This window comes from Malus sylvestris, chromosome 11, assembly GCF_916048215.2.
Source record: "Malus sylvestris chromosome 11, drMalSylv7.2, whole genome shotgun sequence".
NCBI classification, from domain to species: domain Eukaryota; kingdom Viridiplantae; phylum Streptophyta; class Magnoliopsida; order Rosales; family Rosaceae; genus Malus; species Malus sylvestris.
Genome location: NC_062270.1, coordinates 11,840,175 through 11,860,602, shown reverse-complemented (window position 1 = coordinate 11,860,602; position 20,428 = coordinate 11,840,175). Strand labels below are relative to the sequence as shown.

The 20,428-nt window shown below is 40.3% G+C and overlaps 1 protein-coding gene and 1 long non-coding RNA gene across 2 annotated transcripts; one reads left to right on the top strand and one right to left on the bottom strand.

Moving 5' to 3' along the window:
• The first annotated feature begins 462 nt into the window (after positions 1 to 462).
• Positions 463 to 7,286, top strand: LOC126589558 (uncharacterized). Its single transcript, XR_007611860.1, has 5 exons — positions 463 to 567; positions 5,708 to 6,063; positions 6,194 to 6,257; positions 6,343 to 6,989; positions 7,208 to 7,286. It is a non-coding gene; the product is annotated as an uncharacterized LOC126589558 (long non-coding RNA).
• A 4,756-nt stretch (positions 7,287 to 12,042) lies between these two features.
• Positions 12,043 to 13,731, bottom strand: LOC126590234 (F-box/kelch-repeat protein At5g60570-like; the record flags this gene model as incomplete). The annotated part of the gene is made up of 2 exons (XM_050255740.1): positions 13,556 to 13,731; positions 12,043 to 13,332 (listed from the first exon to the last, which is right to left on the bottom strand). A coding segment is annotated over exon 2 (903 nt), but the record flags the coding sequence as incomplete, so codon positions are not given.
• Between the last annotated feature and the right edge of the window lie 6,697 nt (positions 13,732 to 20,428).

Below are 20,428 nucleotides of genomic sequence, written 5' to 3'. Positions count from 1 at the left end.
TTCACATTTACCCCTCCTGAGTTTCATCTATCAACACTATATCGTTTGCGAAAAGCATACACCAAGGAATATCATCTTGAATATGTCATGTTAACTCATCCATTACCAACGCAAAAAGGTAAGGACTTGAGGATTGTTGATGCACAAAATCAGTGAGGACTTTGGTACAACAGAAAGTATTAAGTTTGTGATCTTCGCTAGATTGCTCTGGTCATTAGTGTGGATAAGAATGTAAATGGATAGAAACAGGAAAGCAAACACAAGATATACGTGGTTCACCCAGATTGGCTACGTCCACGGAGTAGAGGAGTTCTCATTAATTGTGAAGGGTTTACACAAGTACATAGGTTCAAGCTCTCATTTAGTGAGTACAAGTGAATGATTTAGTACAAATGACATTAAGAATTATTGTGGGAGAATGATCTCGTAATCACGAAACTTCTAAGTATCGAAGTGTGGTATCGTCTTCACTTGCCTTATCTATCTCATAGGTAGATGTGGCATCTTCTCTGGAAGTACTCTTCCTCCATCCAGGGGTGGTATCTTTAACTGGTGGAGATGCACAAGGTAATGTATCAATTTCACTTGAAGCTTACTTGTAGTTTTAGGCTTGGTCAAGCGCGATACAAACCATGTAGTATGAGTCCCCTAAGTCGCCGAGCTAGGGGATCTGCTGAAAGAGGTGACAGACAAGGTAAGCAATCAGAGCTCCAAGCAATCAGTCCTAGATTGGAAGTTTGATTTCGAGTTCTGGCTGATTGTTCTCATTCTCCCTATCTTGCAGGCATCATGAAGGATAAAGAGAAGAAAAAAGAGGATAGATGATATGAGATACTTTTGCTTTTGAAGAAGAAACTTTCCACAGGCTTATTCTTGAACTGGGCTGGAGGGTTTTCTGGTTTCCTCCAGAGTATAAGGCCGACTGAAGAATTTGAGGGTCAAAACAAGTCCATCAAATCTAGAGTACGTTCGATCCTGCTGATATGTGATACTTTTGCTGTTGACAAAGTAGTGGATGTATCGGCACGTGTTCTGTTACTCTTGTCTCCACATGCTTCCTTATATCCTTCTCACTTTCCCTATCTGTTCCTCAGGCAGATGTGGTATATTCTCTAGAAGCATAAGATGTTGAAGATGAGTAGTCGAGAGCAATGCCAGGTAAGTAATCAGGTAAGGGGTTCCAGGCAGTCAGTTCCTGACTGGAAGCTTGATTCCAAGTGCTGACTGATTGCTCTATTTCTTCTTGTCTTGCAGGTAAGAACAAGGCCAAAGGAAAAGACAGGGAAAAAGCATGATATGGGATACTCTTGCTTTTAACCTTGATGATATGAGATATTTTTGCTCTGGTGTAGCTTGTTTACAGAGGTATTATCGGGGGGAAAGAAAGCTGAGTATTTTGAGAGGCTTCGTTGGGAGTGCCCTCTCAGATATGAGGAAGGGTTGAGCATTTTTGCAGGTCTGCCTGTCCGTTGAGGATGGAGGTCGACATATATAGGAGTCTCCCTAACAACAAGTAGTAATGTTATTCCTTTACCCTGCTTGGTCATAGTACGGTAGTGGGAGCTGCCAACTTCACGTGTGTCAGAGCATTTTGAAAAAGTGGTCTGTGGTATCTGGAAAGCTGATGTTGCGTGTGAAGATTACAGACAAGCTTTATCCAAGGAGATCTGGCTTTCGAAGTTGAGAAAGCGATGCCTCTTCGATTTTCGAACAAGCAATCCTGTCGGGGATCTGGCTCTCGAGATTCGGAGAACGGTGCCTCTTCGATTTTTGAGAAAGAAATCCTGCTGGGAGTCTGGCTCTCGAGATTCGGAGAGCGGTGTCTCTTCGATTTTTGAGAAAGTAATCATGTTGGGAGTCTGGCTCTCGAGATTCGGAGGACGGTGCCTCTTCGATTTTGGAGCAAGCAATCTTGTTAGGAGTGTTTTCTCGAATGTGAGTAAAGGTTGGGCATGTTTGCTAGTTTACCTTGCCACGGAGCACAGAGGTTGACACACAGGGACTTTTCAATTATCCAGCAATGGTGTTGTTCCTTTACCCTTGTGGGTAATAATATGGTAGCTAGACCTTCAAAATTTATGTGTCTAAACTTTGTTAGTGCTGTTTCTTTGCTATTCTTTTACCCTTCTTGGTCATAGCGATGTAGTGGGAGCTGCAAGTTTCACGTGTCTAAACTTTGTCAGAGATCTTTAGCAAAGTTATCTGTGGTACCTATGAGCTGATTGTGCGTGTGGAAAGTGAATGATTGAACAGTAAGATTCACGTGCTTTCTACTTCACCAGAAATCTTCAACAAAATGCCCGTAATTTTAGCAAAGCTGAGTGTGCATGTGACAGGTGCTGACAAGGTTGGAAAAAACAGGTGCCTCTTTGATTTCTGAGATCGGCCCTCGTGGTCTATGAGCAGCCCAGCTTTTGAGAAAGCAAGCGCCTCTTCGATTTCTGAGATCGGCCTTCATGGTCTTTGAGCAGCCCAGCTTTTAAGAAAGCAAACGCCTCTTCGATTTCTAAGATCAGCCCTTGTGGTCTCTGAGCAGCCTAGCTTTTGAGAAAGCGAACGCCTCTTCGATTTCTGGGCATGTGCCTCTTTGATTTCTGAAGCTCCGTTGAGTGCAGATTTTTATAGAGGCTGACATTAAGTTCCAGATCACACTTGAATCTCCACCAGTAGAAGCTCCCTTCCTGCACTTCTAAGATCTTGATTTGTCCGACCTCTTCTCTCTTCAACACGTTTGAAAATGTCTGGCCCCTCCGACCGTCGTTTTGACTTGAACCTTGTTGAAGAGGCAGCCACACCTTCTCCAGACAACATATGGCGCCCATCCTTCTTATCCCCTACTGGTCCTCTTACCGTTGGGGATTCCGTGATGAAGAATGATATGATCGCTGCAGTGGTGGCTAGGAACCTTCTCACTCCCAAAGATAACTACTTTCCAAACGGTCTGATGAGTTGGCTGTTAAGGATTCTCTGGCTCTGAGCGTTCAGTGTGCAGATTCTGTGTCTAATATGGCCCAACGCCTATTTGCTCAAACCCGCCAAGTTGAATCATTGGCGGCTGAAGTGATGAGTCTCAAACAGGAGATTAGAGAGCTCAAGCATGAGAATAAACAGTTGCACCGGCTCGCACATGACTATGCTACAAACATGAAGAGAAAGCTTGACCAGATGAAGGAATCTGATGGTCAGGTTTTACTTGATCATCAACGGTTTGTGGGTTTGTTCCAAAGGCATTTATTGCCTTCGTCTTCTGGGGCTGTACCGCGTAATGAAGCTCCAAATGATCAACCTCCGATGCCTCCTCCTTCTAGGGTTTTGTCTAGTACTGAGGCTCCGAATGATCCCCCTCCGGTGCCTTCTCTTTCTGGAGCTCTACCGACTGCTGAGACTTCTCCTAAGCAACCTTTGTGAAAGCTTCCTCTTGTTTGTTTATTTTGATTCATGTATATGTACATATTCGTAACTTATCGAAGATATCAATAAATAAGCTTTGCTTCATTTCAACGTATTGTGTTAAATACACCAAAGCCTTCTTCACTGAGTGGGGTCGGCTATATGAATCTTAGAACGTCATTGTGCTCGGTAACGAATTAAAATTAAATGTATGGAAATCATCAGTAGTTCAGGTTCATGGCCACATGTATTTCACATTGTAGGCTTCTAGAATAAATACTAAGATTTAAATCTACACAGAAAACTGCACAGAGAATATGTAGATAGAAACTAAAAATAACAGACGTGTGTGCGTGTCTGTGTTTGTGGGTGGGTGTGCCCGTGCCTGTGCCTGTGCAAACAAAGGGTGATATTATGTTCCCAAACTATCAATCTGGAATACTGCTGAAGCAGATTCTCATTTAGAAGCAAAATTTTTTGACTAGATAACTGCTGGCAAGGGAATATTACCCTCTAAACAAAACTGAATATGTATTGACACATTTCTGAAGCACATACAGTAAGGCTAATAATCAAGAAGCTGATAGATTTTGACCCAAAAAAAAAAAAATCAAGAAGCTGATAGGTAACATTTCATTATCTTGGTCGAGAAAACTGTATATTGTGACAAAAAGAACATTATCAACTATCAGGCATCGAATTTATAAAAACAAATCATTAGACAATAACGCTTTCAGTTTATTAAAATAAACAATTGGGCTGTAGACGAGAAACACAACTTGAAAAATAAATAGGAAGCAGCATACTACCCATGTGTCCCTACTTCGATCATTTTGGAGCAAATCTTATGCAGGATCATGGAAGTATGAAACATCTCCAGATGCAGGCATGTTAAGAGAACCAAATTCTGAGCCAGGGAAATGCTATCTCAGCAACAATTAATTCTAGTCAATCATATAGATGCACAAGGAACCAACCGGGAAGTTCCACGTCAGATTGCAGAAACCAGTACCTTCTTTTGTGTTAATCTAAAAAGAATCTTCAACAACCCATAACCGCACAGTTGTACACAAACACCCCAACATGCTCTTTCACACCGATAACTTTCCAATCCAAAGTGCCATTCTTGATCCCTGACTTTGGAGACCATGAGTTCAGAACAATACCTTCACCTTCAGGACCTCGTTGCCCACCCACGACAAGAAGTTCCTTTCCGCAAGCCTTGAAGGCCAGGCCCCAGCCATTTGAAGAGTCAGCCCTCACTGGAAGTCTTCCTAAAACACCCCAGGTGTTCTTCCCCTTGTCATACTTCTTCACCAACAACAACAACAACAACAACAACAAAGCCTTTTCCCACTAAGTGGGGTCGGCTATATGAATCCTAGAACGCCATTGCGCTCGGTTTTGTGTCATGTCCTCCGTTAGAACCAAGTACTCTAAGTCTTTTCTTAGAGTCTCTTCCAAAGTTTTCCTAGGTCTTCCTCTACCCCTTTGGCCCTGAACCTCTGTCCCGTAGTCACATCTTCGAACCGGAGCGTCAGTAGGCCTTCTTTGCACATGTCCAAATCACCGGAACCGATTTTCTCTCATCTTTCCTTCAATTTCGGCCACTCCTACTTTACCTCGAATATCCTCATTTCCAATCTTATCATTTCTTGTGTGCCCACACATCCCACGAAGCATCCTCGTCTCCGCCACACCCATTTTGTGTACGTGTTGATGCTTCACCGCCCAACATTCTGTGCCATACAACATCGCTGGCCTTATTGCCGTCCTATAAAATTTTCCCTTGAGCTTCAGTGGCCTACGACGGTTACACAACCCGCCGGATGCACTCTTACACTTCATCTATCCAACTTCTATTCTATGGTTGAGATCTCTCTAATTCTCCGTTCTCATGCACGATATATCCTAGGTAGCGAAAACGGTCGCTTTTTGTGATCTTCGCTAGATTGCTCCGATCATTAGTGTGGATAAGTATATAAATGGATATAGATAGGAAAGCAAACACAAGATGTACGTGGTTCACCCAGATTGGCTACGTCCACGGAATAGAGGAGTTCTCATTAATTGTGAAGGGTTTACACAAGTACATAGGTTCAAGCTTTCCTTTAGTGAGTACAGGTGAATGATTTAGTACAAATGACATTAGGAAATATTGTGGGAGAATGATCTCGTAATCACGAAACTTCTAAGTATCGGAATGTGGTATCGTCTTGACTTGCCTTATCTGTCTCACAGGTAGATGTGGCATCTTCTCTGGAAGTACTCTTCCTCCATCCAGGGGTGGTATCTGTAACTGGTGGAGATGCACAAGGTAATGTATCAATTTCACTTGAAGCTTACTTGTAGTTTCAGGCTTGGTCAAGCGCGATACAAACCATGTAGTAGGAGTCCCTCAAGTTGCCGAGCTAGGGGATTTGCTGAAAGAGGTGACAGACAAGGTAAGCAATCAGAGCTCCGGCTGATTGTTCACATTCTCCCTATCTTGCAGGCAGCATGAAGGATAAAGAGAAGAAAAATGAGAAGAGATGATATGGGATACTTTTGCTTTTGAATAAGTAACTTTCCACAGGCTTATTCTTGAACTGAGCTGGAGGGTTTTCTGGTTTCCTCCAGAGTATAAGGCCGACTGAAGAATTTGAGGGTCAAAACAAGTCCATCAAATCTAGAGTACGTTCGACCCTACTGATATGGGATACTTTTGCTTTGACAGAGTAATGGATGTATCGGCACGTATGCTGTTACGCTTGTCTCCACATGCTTCCTTGTATCCTTCTCACTTGCCCTATCTGTTCCTCAGGCAGATGCGGTATCTTCCCTGGAAGCATAAGATGTTGAAGATGAGTACTCGAGAGCAATGCCAGGTAAGTAAGTTCCAGGCAGTCAGTTCCTGGCTGGAAGCTTGATTCCAAGTGCTGACTGATTGCTCTCTTTCTCCTTGTCTTGCAGGTAAGAACAAGGCCAAAGGAAAAGACAGGGAAAAAGCATGATATGGGATACTCTTGCTTTTAACCCTGATGATATGAGATATTCTTGCTCTAGTATAACTTGTTTGCAGAGGTATTATCGGGGGGAAAGAAAGCTGAATATTTCGAAAGGCTTCGTTGAGAGTGCCCTCTCATATATGAGGAAGGGTTGAGCATTTTTGCAGGTCTGTCTGTCCGTTGGGGATGGAGGTTGACATATATAGGAGTCTCCTTAACAACAAGTAGTAATGCTATTCCTTTACCCTGTCAGAGCACTTTGAAAAAGTGGTCTGTGGTATGTGGAAAGCTGATGTTGCGTGTGAAGATTACAGACAGCTTTATCCAAGGAGATCCGGCTCTTGTAGTTGGGAAAGTGTTGCCTCTTCGGTTTTCGAACAAGCAATCCTATCAGGGATCTGGCTCTCGAGATTCGGAGAACGATGTCTCTTCGATTTTTGAGAAAGCAATCCTGCTGGGGGTCTGGCTCTCGAGATTCGGAGAGCGGTGTCTCTTCGATTTTTGAGAAGGTAATCATGTTGGGAGTCTGGCTCTCGAGATTCGGGGGGCGGTGCCTCTTCGATTTTGGAGCAAGCAATCTTGTTGGGAGTGTTTTCTCGAATGTGAGTAAAGGTTGGGCCTGTTTGCTAGTCTACCTTGCCACGAAGCACAGAGGTTGACACACAGGGACTTTCCAATTATCCAGCAATGGTACTGTTCCTTTACCCTCTCTTCGATTTTTGAGAAAGTAGTCATGTTGGGAGTCTGGCTTTCGAGATTCGGAGGACGGTGCCTCTTCGATTTTGGAGCAAGCAATCTTGTTGGGAGTGTTTTCTCGAATGTGAGTAAAGGTTGGGCATGTTTGCTAGTCTACCTTGCCACGAAGCACAGAGGTTGACACACAGGGACTTTCCAATTATCCAGCAGTGATACTGTTCCTTTACCCTTGTGGGTAATAATATGGGGTAGCTAGACCTTCAAAATTTATGTGTCTAAACTTTGGTAGTGTTGTTTCTTTGCTATTCTTTTACCCGTCTTGGTCAGAGCGATGTAGTGGAAGCTGCAAGCTTCACGTGCTCAACTTTGGCAGAGAACTTTGGCAAAGTTATCTGTGATACACATGAGCTACTATTGCGTGTGGGAAGTGGGTGATTGAACAGTAAGACTCATGTGCTTTCTACTTCACCAGAAGTCTTCGACAGAATGCCCATAATTTCCGCAAAGCTGAGTGTGCGTGTGACAGGTGCTGCCAAGGCTGGAAAAGTAGGTGCCTCTTCGATTTCTGATATCGGCCCTCGTGGTCTCTGAGCAGCCCAACTTTTGAGAAAGCAAGCGCCTCTTCGATTTCTGAGATCGGCCTTCGTGGTCTTTGAGCAGCCCAACTTTTGAGAAAGCAGACGCCTCTTCGATTTCTGAGATCGACCCTCGTGGTCTCTGAGCAGCCCAGCTTTTGAGAAAGCAAACGCCTCTTCGATTTCTGAGCAGGCGCCTCTTCGATTTCTGAAGCTCCGTCGAGTGCAGATTTTTATAGGGCTGGCATTAAGTTCCAAAGCACACTTGAATCTCCACCAGTAGAAGCTCCATTCTTACACTTCTAAGATCTTGATTTGTTCGACCTCTTCTCTCTTCAACACCTTTGAAAATGTCTGGCCCCTCCGACCGTCGTTTTGACTTGAACCTTGTTGAAGAGGCAGCCCCGCCTTCTCCAGACAACATATGGCGCCCATCCTTCGTCTCCCCTACTGGTCCTCTTACCGTTGGGGATTCCGTTATGAAGAATGATATGACCGCTGCGGTGGTGGCCAGGAACCTTCTCACTCCCAAAGATAACAGACTACTTTCCAAACGATCTGATGAGTTAGCTGTTAAGGATTCTCTGGCTCTCAGTGTTCAGTGTGCAGGTTCTGTGTCTAATATGGCCCAACGCCTATTTGCTCGAACCCGCCAAGTTGAATCATTGGCGACTGAAGTGATGAGTCTCAAACAGGAGATTAGAGGGCTCAAGCATGAGAATAAACAGTTGCACCGTCTCGCACATGACTATGCTACAAACATGAAGAGGAAGCTGGACCAGATGAAGGAATCTGATGGTCAGGTTTTACTTGATCATCAGAGATTTGTGGGTTTGTTCCAAAGGCATTTATTGCCTTCGTCTTCTGGGGCTGTACCGCGTAATGAAGCTCCAAATGATCAACCTCTGATGCCTCCTCCTTCTAGGGTTCTGTCCAGTACTGAGGCTCCGAATGATCCCCCTCCGGTGCCTTCTCTTTCTGGGGCTCTACCGACTGCTGCGACTTCTCCTAAGCAACCTTTGTGAAGGCTCTCTCTTGTTTGTTTATTTTGACTCATGTATATGTACATATTTGTAGCTTATCGGGGATATCAATAAATAAGCTTTCCTTCATTTCAACGTATTGTGTTAAATACACCAAAGCCTTCTTCTCTAAGTTCTTTGAATTTTCTTTTGTTGGAGCTTTGTGAGTGGAGCATGTAGGTTGAGGTAGTGTTCCCTTAATTTCCTGAGTGAGGAAAACTTCTCGGTTGGAGACTTGGAAAATCCAAGTCACTGAGTGGGATCGGCTACATGAATCTTAGAACGCCATTGTGCTCGGTCCTGTGTCATGTCCTTCGTTAGATCCAAGTACTCTAAGTCTTTTCTTAGAGTCTCTTCCAAAGTTTTCTTAGGTCTTCCTCTACCCCTTCGGCCCTGAACCTCTGTCCCATAGTCGCATCTTCTAATCGGAGCGTCAGTAGGCCTTCTTTGCACATGTCCAAACCACCGTAACCGATTTTCTCTCATCTTTCCTTCAATTTCGGCTACTCCTACTTTACCCCGGATATCCTCATTCCTAATCTTATCCTTTCTCGTGTGCCCACACATCCAACGAAGCATCCTCATCTCCGCTACACCCATTTTGTGTACGTGTTGATGCTTCACCGCCCAACATTCTGTGCCATACAGCATCGCCGGCCTTATTGCCGTCCTATAAAATTTTCCCTTGAGCTTCAGTGGCATACGGCGGTCACACAACACGCCGGATGCACTCTTCCACTTCATCCATCCAGCTTGTATTCTATGGTTGAGATCTCCATCTAATTCTCCGTTCTTTTGCAAGATAGATCCTAGGTAACGAAAACGATCGCTCTTTGGTATTTCTTGATCACCGATCCTCACCCCTAACTCGTTTTGGCCTCCATTTGCACTGAACTTGCACTCCATATATTCTGTCTTTGATCGGCTTAGGCGAAGACCTTTAGATTCCAACACTTCTTTCCAAAGGTTAAGCTTTGCATTTACCCCTTCCTGAGTTTCATCTATCAACACTATATCGTCTGCGAAAAGCATACACCAAGGAATATCATCTTGAATATGTCCTGTTAACTCATCCATTACCAACGCAAAAAGGTAAGGACTTAAGGATGAGCCTTGATGTAATCCTACAGTTATGGGAAAGCTTTCAGTTTGTCCTTCATGAGTTCTTACGGCAGTCTTTGCTCCTTCATACATATCCTTTATAGCTTGGATATATGCTACTCGTACTCCTTTCTTCTCTAAAATCCTCCAAAGAATGTCTCTTGGGACCCTATCGTACGCTTTCTCCAAATCTATAAAGACCATGTGTAAATCCTTTTTCCCATCTCTATATCTTTCCATCAATCTTCGTAAGAGATAGATTGCCTCCATGGTTGAGCGCCCTGGCATGAACCCGAATTGGTTGTCCGAAACCCGTGTCTCTTGCCTCAATCTATGCTCAATGACTCTCTCCCAAAGCTTCATTGTATGACTCATTAGCTTAATACCCCTATAGTTCATGCAATTTTGTACGTCGCCCTTATTCTTGTAGATAGGCACTAAAGTGCTTGTTCGCCACTCATTTGGCATCTTCTTCGTTTTCAAAATCCTATTGAAAAGGTCAGTGAGCCATGTTATACCTGTCTCTCCCAAAACTTTCCACACTTCGATTGGTATCTCGTCTGGGCCTATTGCTTTTCTTTGCTTCATCTTCTTCAAAGCTACAACCACTTCTTCCTTCCGGATTCGACGATAAAAAGAGTAGTTTCTACACTCTTCTGAGTTACTCAACTCCCCTAAAGAAGCACTCCTTTCATGTCCTTCATTGAAAAGATTATGAAAATAACCTCTCCATCTGTCTTTAACCGCATTCTCTGTAGCAAGAACTTTTCCATCCTCATCCTTGATGCACCTCACTTGGTTTAGGTCCTTTGTCTTCTTTTCCCTTGCTCTAGCTAGTTTATAGATATCCAACTCTCCTTCTTTGGTATCTAGTCGTTTATACATATCGTCGTAAGCCGCTAACTTAGCTTCTCTCACAGCTTTCTTCGCCTCTTGCTTCGCTTTTCTATACCTTTCACCATTTTCATCAGTCCTATCCTTGTATAAGGCTTTACAACATTCCTTCTTAGCCTTCACCTTTGTTTGTACCTCCTCATTCCACCACCAAGATTCCTTTTGGTGTGGGGCAAAGCCCTTGGACTCTCCTAATACCTCTTTTGCTACTTTTCGGATACAACTAGCCATGGAATCCCACATTTGGCTAGCTTCCCCCTCTCTATCCCACACACACTGGGTGATTACTTTCTCTTTGAAAATGGCTTGTTTTTCTTCTTTTAGATTCCACCATTTAGTCCTTGGGCACTTCCAAGTCTTGTTCTTTTGTCTCACTCTTTTGATATGTACATCCATCACCAACAAGCGATGTTGATTAGCCACTCTCTCTCCTGGTATAACTTTGCAATCCTTACAAGTTATACGATCCCCTTTCCTCATTAGAAGAAAATCTATTTGTGTTTTTGACGATCCACTCTTGTAGGTGATCACATGTTCTTCTCTCTTCTTAAAGAAGGTGTTGGCTAAGAAGAGATCAAATGCCATTGCAAAATCCAAGATAGCTTCTCCATCCTCGTTTCTCTCCCCAAAACCATGGCCACCATGAAAACCTCCATAGTTGCCTGTCTCCCTGCCCACGTGTCCATTTAAATCTCCTCCTATAAATAACTTATCCGTCTGAGCAATTCCTTGCACCAAGTCTCCAAGATCTTCCCAAAATTTCTCCTTCGACCTCGTATCCAACCCTACTTGAGGTGCGTACGCACTAATCACATTGATAAGTTCTTGTCCTATTACAATCTTGATTGCCATGATTCTATCTCCTACCCTCTTGACATCTACAACATCTTGTACCAAGGTCTTGTCCACGATGATGCCAACACCGTTTCTCGTTCTATGTGTGCCCGAATACCAAAGTTTAAACCCTGAGTTTTCTAGATCCTTTGCCTTACTACCAACCCACTTAGTTTCTTGTAGGCACATAATATTTATCCTTCTCCTCACCATAACTTCCACTACTTCCATAGATTTTCCCGTTAAGGTTCCTATATTCCACGTTCCTAAACGCATTTTGCTCTCTTGAACTCTACCCTTCTGTCCTAGCTTCTTCACCCTCCCCCGTCTAATAGGATCAAAGTACTTCTTTTGTGTGTCCCGGGTAAAGTTGATAGGAGCATATGCTCCCAAACAACTTTGAGTGGAGTCGTTCGAAAAGAAGTTTCTATGGCCCCCTTGCTCATTTAACACTGCATCCGGGTGCCGATGGAGATACAGCGACCCTTGCTCACTTATCACTGTGCTCGGGCCGCACAGCGCGCCACTTACGGGTGACGCCCTAGCTTTAGCGCTATTTTGTTCTGGATTATCAACAACTGCATACAATTGGTTATCAACAACTGCACAAAGAGGAGGAGCCTGTGCGGCTATATTGACAGATGGATACATACCCTCAATTTTCCTCCATTTCCCGGTCTCAAGATCATATTCCTCCCCACAAGTCAGTGAATCATTAGGACTTGACATCCCACCCATAACGTAGAATTTGCCATCCCAGAAAAAACCAGTGCACAATCTACGTGGTGTGTGCATGTTGGGTAGCATTTCCCACCTACCCGATACAGAATCATATATCTCCGCTGATTTCAAAACATTTCCGTTTCTATCACTCCCACCCGCAACAATAGCAATTGAACCAAGGCTACCAGACCCAAACAAACAGCGGGGCTGGTTCATTCCCTGACATTTTATCCAGCTACGATATATTGCACTATACTTCCAAATAGCAAAATCCAACAGTTCACGGCCGAAAACCAACAACTGACTTCCTACAGCCAAAGACTCCTTATCCGCATGATTGAAACACTCATCACAAGGCATCTTAGGCAATGTCATCCATTTCTTTCTCACTGGATCAAATGCCTCCCACCCTTTTAAATCACACACCAGATACACCCAATGCTCCACAATTCCCAACTGCTCCCTCAACCCATACAAATACCCACTTTTAATTAACTTATTAAACCTTGTATTAATACATGACAGCGAAGCATAATCCGATCTAGAAGCCCAAGCAAGGCAATTCAAAGCTACATCGTCAACAAGACCGGGGACAAATGAATCACTTGATCCATACCTACGACGACCATCACTCATTCTCCCCTTCAAATTCGAAATAACATTTGCTCTCTCATCTTTTTCTTCTTTCCCATAATGAGCCATCGGGGAAGGCATGTTTCTCATGTTAACAAAACTTCAGTATATCCCAACCAAAATTCCTAAACAAAAAACAATCTTTATAAAGGTTCCAAAAAAATCCCTACTACACAAATCTCGAATCAATCAACCCCCGATACCCAAAAAACAATTCCTTTCTTTGCAGGCAATTGATTTCCGTTGATTTAGTCCTTCCTATCAATCAAAGAGAAGTCAAAATTCCAAGGCAAACTCCATTCTCAATCTCTATATCGAAAACGAAATTCGAACAATCTCATTGCCATCCCCAATCGGATTCACAGCACAAACAAACATTGCAAACAAAATGGTTCAGAAATCTGCTTATTTCACCAAACGATCGAGAATTCCAACAACTCTTTCTCGGATGATTTCCATCAATCCAAACACAAAAATCTGCATATTTTTCACAAAATCAAGCACAAATTCAATACCAAAGACACAAATTTTACGAAAGAAAAAACACACATCATCAACAGCAAGCAAACAAAATCAATAAAACTATGCACAGAGCTAAGGTCCGATCCGAATCGGTAGTGGTTCGGATCTCGCCCAAAAGAGCTGAGAAAAACAACAGCTTCAAGGAATCAAGACGAAAATAAACGAAATGTTTGCGTACCTGGAAAGTGCGAAGAATCGGTTTCGGATCTCAACAGTCAGGTCGCCGGCGAGTTTGGCCGGAAATTTTCCGTCGGCATATTGCCGGAGTCCGGGAGGGAGAGAAAGAGATGAGGAGATGAGGAGATGAGGAGATGAGGAGAGCGAGAAAGAGGGTTGAAGTAAGTAATATATAGCTTGAGCAGAGGACAAAGGATTGGGTAGATTTCACTTTGAATATAAAAAGGCTTAAATGTCAAAATGTTACATATGTTTTATCATATCGGTCAATTTAGACCTCATGGTTTTAAGTTGGTGGAATTGATATCTGTTTACTTTCATTAACCAGTCTTAAACAATCCATTAAAACACCGGTAAATTGACATGTGCCTTTGCCCATGTGAGTATAAATATATAATTCCACCATATGCTCATTAAATCCAAGTAAGTTCAGATGATTGACGAAAATGCCTCAGTAATGTACTTTGTTTTCTATGTGAATGACAAACTTTGTCAAGAGTCTTCGCTGTATATTTTTTTTATACAATCATATTTTACTTTGAAATACAGTAATTTTTTCAAAGATAAATTTCATTACCAACACAACAAATATACATAATAGAAGGCTCGACTACAAGTTAAGCACAAAATAAGATATGAGCCCTCCAAGCAAAACAAAGCCGAAACAGCTTCAAGATCCTTGTTGTACATTCACATGCTTTCATGAATAACTCATTAAACCCAATAATACTTTAGGCATACCCAAACTGGAGTGTGACATGTTGCATCATCAAATGATTAAGAAGGTATCCATAACATAACCATAATGTCTCGAAACCTATTAAAAATAATGAAGCAAGGCCCGATCGTGTCATCATTTATTTTGACAATTGATAGCATTAGTAAATTAAATTGTTAAATGTTAAGAATGACGATGATCAATATAGGTCGAACTCGTATCAAAATACATAAAATTATTACTTTTAATCACTGCAGTAAAATGTCATACGAATCATATCAAATGCAAAACTATATTTTTGTATAGCATGATCCATTTCTGTACGACTTTGAAGACCATAATATTATTGTAATCCATAGCAAGGAGCCGCATGAACTTTTCTTAAAGTTACAAAGCACACGTTTCTCCGCCATTCCTCAAGATAATCGTCACATGTGGATAAAGTAATTGTTTTGCAGTTGGTCAAATCTGAATGGCAATATTTGGTCAAATTACGCATCGCAAGTCGGCAACTATAGCAAGCAGTCAATATGGCGGCGTTGAGTGGGTTTTGAAAATGATGGTAAACAGTAACTCGTCACTCAACCAGGAAAAGGATCCTCTTCAGATCCATTTCCCCAAATCCATATAATCATCTCATTCGAACTTTTGAAATTTGATCAAACGGCTAAAGTTATTATGACTTTTAAAAGGGCCCCTTATTTGTAGCCGTTGAATCAAATTTTAAGGATCCGGATTGATTGATTTGGTGGATTTGGTAGAAGGGATTCAAAGATGATCTTTTTTCCTCAACTAGCTAAACAACTACCACATGTACAAAAACTTTATAGTCACCCATGCTAATCTGTCACAAAGCGATAGATATAACATATTTGTATTATTGACTACAAAAGGTCACTGCCGAATAGTAGCGTCACATAAAGTCATCGCAAAAGCGAAACCACATAAAGTCATCGCGAAAATGAGACCACATAAAATCATTGTAGGTAAATGAGACTAAATAACACATCCCTTAATGCCAAAACCATATATAGCCATCGCAGCAACACAATCACAACACTCATTAGGCAAGACAACAAACGGCTACATTATGTGATCCACAAAATATGTTTCAAATAAATATTCCTCTCTCTAGGACAAGCCAATTAAGTACAATGAGCAGTTGTACTGTAACCAATGGAAAGCATACAAGTACAAGAAACTCATCAAAATGTAAAAAGACGGTGCCTTTTACGGTGCAAAGTACAGTTTCGAGGGTGCCAAAGCCACCATAACTTTTTTTTCTTGGTTGGTAAATAGGTCGGTCACAGAGGCAGATTCTCTGCGCTCCTACTTTCTATGCCCTTCTGTTTTGTGTAGTCACGGTTAAGAAACATTTTATATTATTTTTTTATAGAGATAATAAGACAAAAATAAATAGTAATATAAAATATTGACGTGGCTTAACCGTGACCACACAAACAGAAGAACACAGGAACTGTGAGGGCAGAGAATCTACCTCCGTCGGTCACCAACGAAATCCGCTTATTAATTTCTTACCATGTGAAGTTTCTGATTTTCCTTGATTGATTTGAGTGAAAAGAATACATTATAAAGATGTACAATGACCCTTCATATTCGAAGGTACATAGAATAGAACCAGGATTCTCTCCTGAGCATTTCCCTAGGGATCCTAGGGATCCCGCAATCTTGTCCGTTCATTTTATATCGTGCGGTCAGTTTTCGTTAGGTACTATTCATATTAGAATTTTAAAATTTAAATTTTAAATGATTTCTGACCGCACGATACACGATGAACGGACATGATTGCGGGATCCCTAGGATCCCTAGGGAATGCTCAAGAGAGAATCCTGGTTCCATAGAATACTTCCAATTGCTAAATACAATGAATAAGAATAATTAAAGAACCATACAATTAATTACAATCAAATAAACTGATAAATAGGAAAATTATCTCTAACTAACTGCCTTTACTAACACTTTTTTTTTTGGTAACTTTTTTCAATACTCACTCCAAATGTCAGTAGGTCGGGCTAGATATTTTTCTACCTCTTGCATAGGGATGGGCAAAATACCCATGGGTTTGGGTAACCGCGGTTACCCATCCATTTAAAGTTCACAGTTACGATTATAGGTAACCGTTTAGATGAATAAACGCTTATGGGAATAACAATTTATCCGTGAAATTTAAATGGGCAGTTATGGGTATTACCCATATTATAACGAGTATCCATTGGTTATGGGTATTACCCACGGTTATACGGGTTTCCATTTACCAATTTAATTTAATATATGTAAAAATTTAAAAAAAAAATTATCGCAAGGATTTTGAGGGGTTTTAGAAGTAGGCTTTCTCTCTCTCTCTCCCCTCTAGTCCGGACCCTTTCCTTACTAGCTCTACTGCAGGGATTTTGGGTATGCTAAAATTCTAAGTACAGGTTCATGGTGTAGGCTCCGCCCATGAACTCTTTCCTGCAAAGTGCAAATGCAATAACAACATATATATATATATATATATATATATATATATATATATATATATATATATATTAATACAAATTACACAATATAATTAATCAATTAAAATACACATAATCATCCAATTGATCTGGCCACCAAGTCTGTATGTGCTATCAATAGAACATCTGCGACTTGCCATCTTGATGGTTGATATGATGATATATCACTTTGTGAATATGATCTCGTAAACTATTATTTCAATTATTGGAATTGTATGAGGACTTAAATAATTAAAATATTAAAATGCATGATAAAATGTACTTATAACAATGCCTAATTGTCAGAAAACGAAAATTATGACAAATTTTTCTTTTGTAATTTTCAAGTTGTTAAAAAAAAACATGTAGACGGGGTGAAAAAAGGGTAAATGGGTTCAAAAACGGGTAAATGGTTATGGTTATGGTTAAATGGGTACATGGTTATGGTTATAGATAACCGTTTATAAACGGTTATGGTTATGGGTATAACCGTTTATACAATTGCCCAACGAGTAAATGGTTATGCGGGTATGAACATAAACGGTTATGGGTAAATAATCGTGGTTACTCACCCGCCATAACCGTTGCCCATCCCTTCTTGCATTCTCTTGTAAAACTTCCGTTTAAACAGTGCGAGAAGAGAATATTTCATCGTATATAATCGACACTCACTAGTATATAAGTAAGTAACATGCATCTTGCTACTCTATTAATTTTTATCCAATAACTTAAACTTGGTGCGTAATTTTATTAACATATTAACTACTTGTTTGCATGAAAGTGTTAAAACACATGACCTCGAGTAATTTATTAGCAAGCATATATTGCTTCTAATTATCAGAAAATAAAGATGAATTTGGAGCATGTAAGTAAACTATTAAAAGCATCTTTAATGGGGTCCTAAATGAGCTCTTAGCTAAAATATAGGGTAAGTAGGAAAATTTAATTTCCAATCATACTATCATGCTCCTGGAATTGCAAAACTTCTAAAAGCTTCTAAATCTAGAATTTTTTTTTTAAATCCTTCTTAAATTTTAGTTAGGAGTTCATTGGAGATATTCAATGATTTTGATATACAAAAACATTATGTGAATGTGAAAAAATAAAAGAAATATTCAAGGGAAAACTTTAGCAATGACTCATGAACTGTAGACCTTGTTCCACTTAACTTAACCCGACGAACATTCAATTTGGTTTTGAGCTAACTTAATTTATGCTAACGATATGTCACAATTTTTCATAATTCCATTAAGTGTTAAGTACATAACCAACTTTTAGAGGCATATGAATTCCACAATTTCTCATAAGAACTTAAAAGACTTAAGAGCTATCAAGACGAAATTGAAAATTTGAAGTTCAAAATGGAACAAAATTTATAATTCAGATAGCAGACCTGTACTTTGGTCAAGTGACTAAGAACTAGTTGACGAAATTATCCTATTATTTAATTGACAATAATTTTTTTTGGATGAAAATAAAATATAAAAATATAAAAAAAAAATTGAGACAAAATCCTCTTTGTATAATTTTCTTTGTATGATCAATATTTTGGAATTAGTATGTAATTCTTGTGGGTGGAGTGATGGACATGGAATGGGTCCATCGGAAAGTATCTGTATCGTATGCCCTAACGGTTCTTCTTCTCATTCTGCGCCTATATGTCAGAAAATCCCAGTGGTTTTCCTGGATCCGAAGGCTCTGACACAATCTGCATGTACCGATGCACGCCAGCAAGGCTCCACAGTATCTTCTGCCACGCATGCGGATGGTCCCACTCCATGTGGCTACTGCTTACTGGTGTACCTGCACCACACCAGATTTTACTTTTCATCTTTGATAGTTCTCAGAGAATTTCCATGTAGGCAAAAGAAATAGGAAAAATTGTACTATAATTGTTGACATGACAAATTATCTACTCAACTACCTCATTAAAAAAACATGTCACTTTAATAGAATATGAATTATTTTTGCTCATCATGCTATTTATCATCGTTTAATGAGTTCAAGTAATGAGATGTGTAATGGATAACATAAATCTCAAAATTTAAGCTAAACCAATAACGATAAGTAGGGATGAACATAGGCAACATTGCCTACTTTGGGGAAGTAGGCAACATTTGCCGACCTAGTTGACTACACCAATGAAACATGTTTTTGCTTACGTGGCTCATCAAAATGAGTTTGACTACCCATTTACCTACTCCATTGGAGATTCTTTATCTACGAGTGTAAGTTAGATAGGAATATCCGATTCCGATCGATTTGAGCCGAAAAAGTTTCAAACTATTCTATCTGATTTGAATCCAAAACCGAAACTTCAAAATATTTGAAAAAAAAATGACAGGAATTAGATAGCAATTGGAGTTATTTGAATATTCTGAATCACTTTGTACAACAAAAAAACGTGCCTAACTCTATTACATATACTCAATTATGTACTTATTGATTATTGATTGTAGGAGATGCGTCTTGCGTTGTTAAAATGATTATATTTTCTCAATTACAAATCTCTTAATATATATTAGATACAAAAATAAGCACTATAAAATATATATTATATTGAGACCAGAGGGAGTCATGAAGGTAGGATACTCTTGATTTTGGTATAGATCAAAGCCATACAACACCCATAATTTTGAAATTCCAAAAGTAATCCAATTCTTAAAATTATGAATTCGTCTTGAGTTTATAAAATTTTGAAATTCCAATTCCGAAATTGGAAATGATATTCATCATTTTCAAAACCTTTTTTTTTTTTTTTTAAAGAATGGGAAACATGTTTTTCCAAAACCGAAAATCATCCCTAGTTCTACATCATTGTGGTACGTTCGACAAAAAAAAAAAAAAAATACTTGCCTAACATCATGGTTGTTCAAATTCGCCTACATTCGAGATTTCAAGTTTGAATATCTCCCACGTATGATTCATATAGAAAATTAATTATATATATTCTTAAAGCAGTTCCACCCCTAAAAAAATAAGCCAGCACACAACCCATTTAATCCACTCAGTGAACAATGATAGACCCCAATGAACAGTAATAGGCTAAATGCATTTCCACCCCTAATACTAAATAGCCTAGTCAATTTTATTAAACTATTATTAATTTTTATTATAAAATAATAATTTGACTTTTATTTTCTAACTTGGTTTCTCTCTCTCTCTCTCTCTCTCTCTCTCTCTCTCTCTTGCTCGACTCAGTCTCTCGGTCCCTTTCTCCCTTGTCCGACTGCTGCATCTGCATTGCACATGCCTCTACCTCAAGTTCAAGGTAAGAAATTGCACCTTCCTGTTCGAATTAGGACTAGGGGTTGGGATTTCGAATTCAAAATCAAAGGTAAAGTTAAGTATTGTGATTTTGAATTCGAATTGGGATTAGGGATTCTAAATTGGCATTAATCAGTATATGTTATCAGTTTCAATTGGCATAGGTTTTGACATTTTTTCAGTCATTCATTCATCCCTTAATTCTGGGATCTTTTTGTTCATTCTCCTTTCCTGAATGCTTTCAGTTCAGTTTTCAAATGGCCCTTTCCCGAATGCTTTTGGTTCAGTTTTCAAATGGCCCTTTCATTAGAAATACAATCACATAACCAGCTTCCGTCCTTCTCCCTCCGTGGCTCTTTCCCTCCCGACACCCTTTCCCGCCTCGACGAGC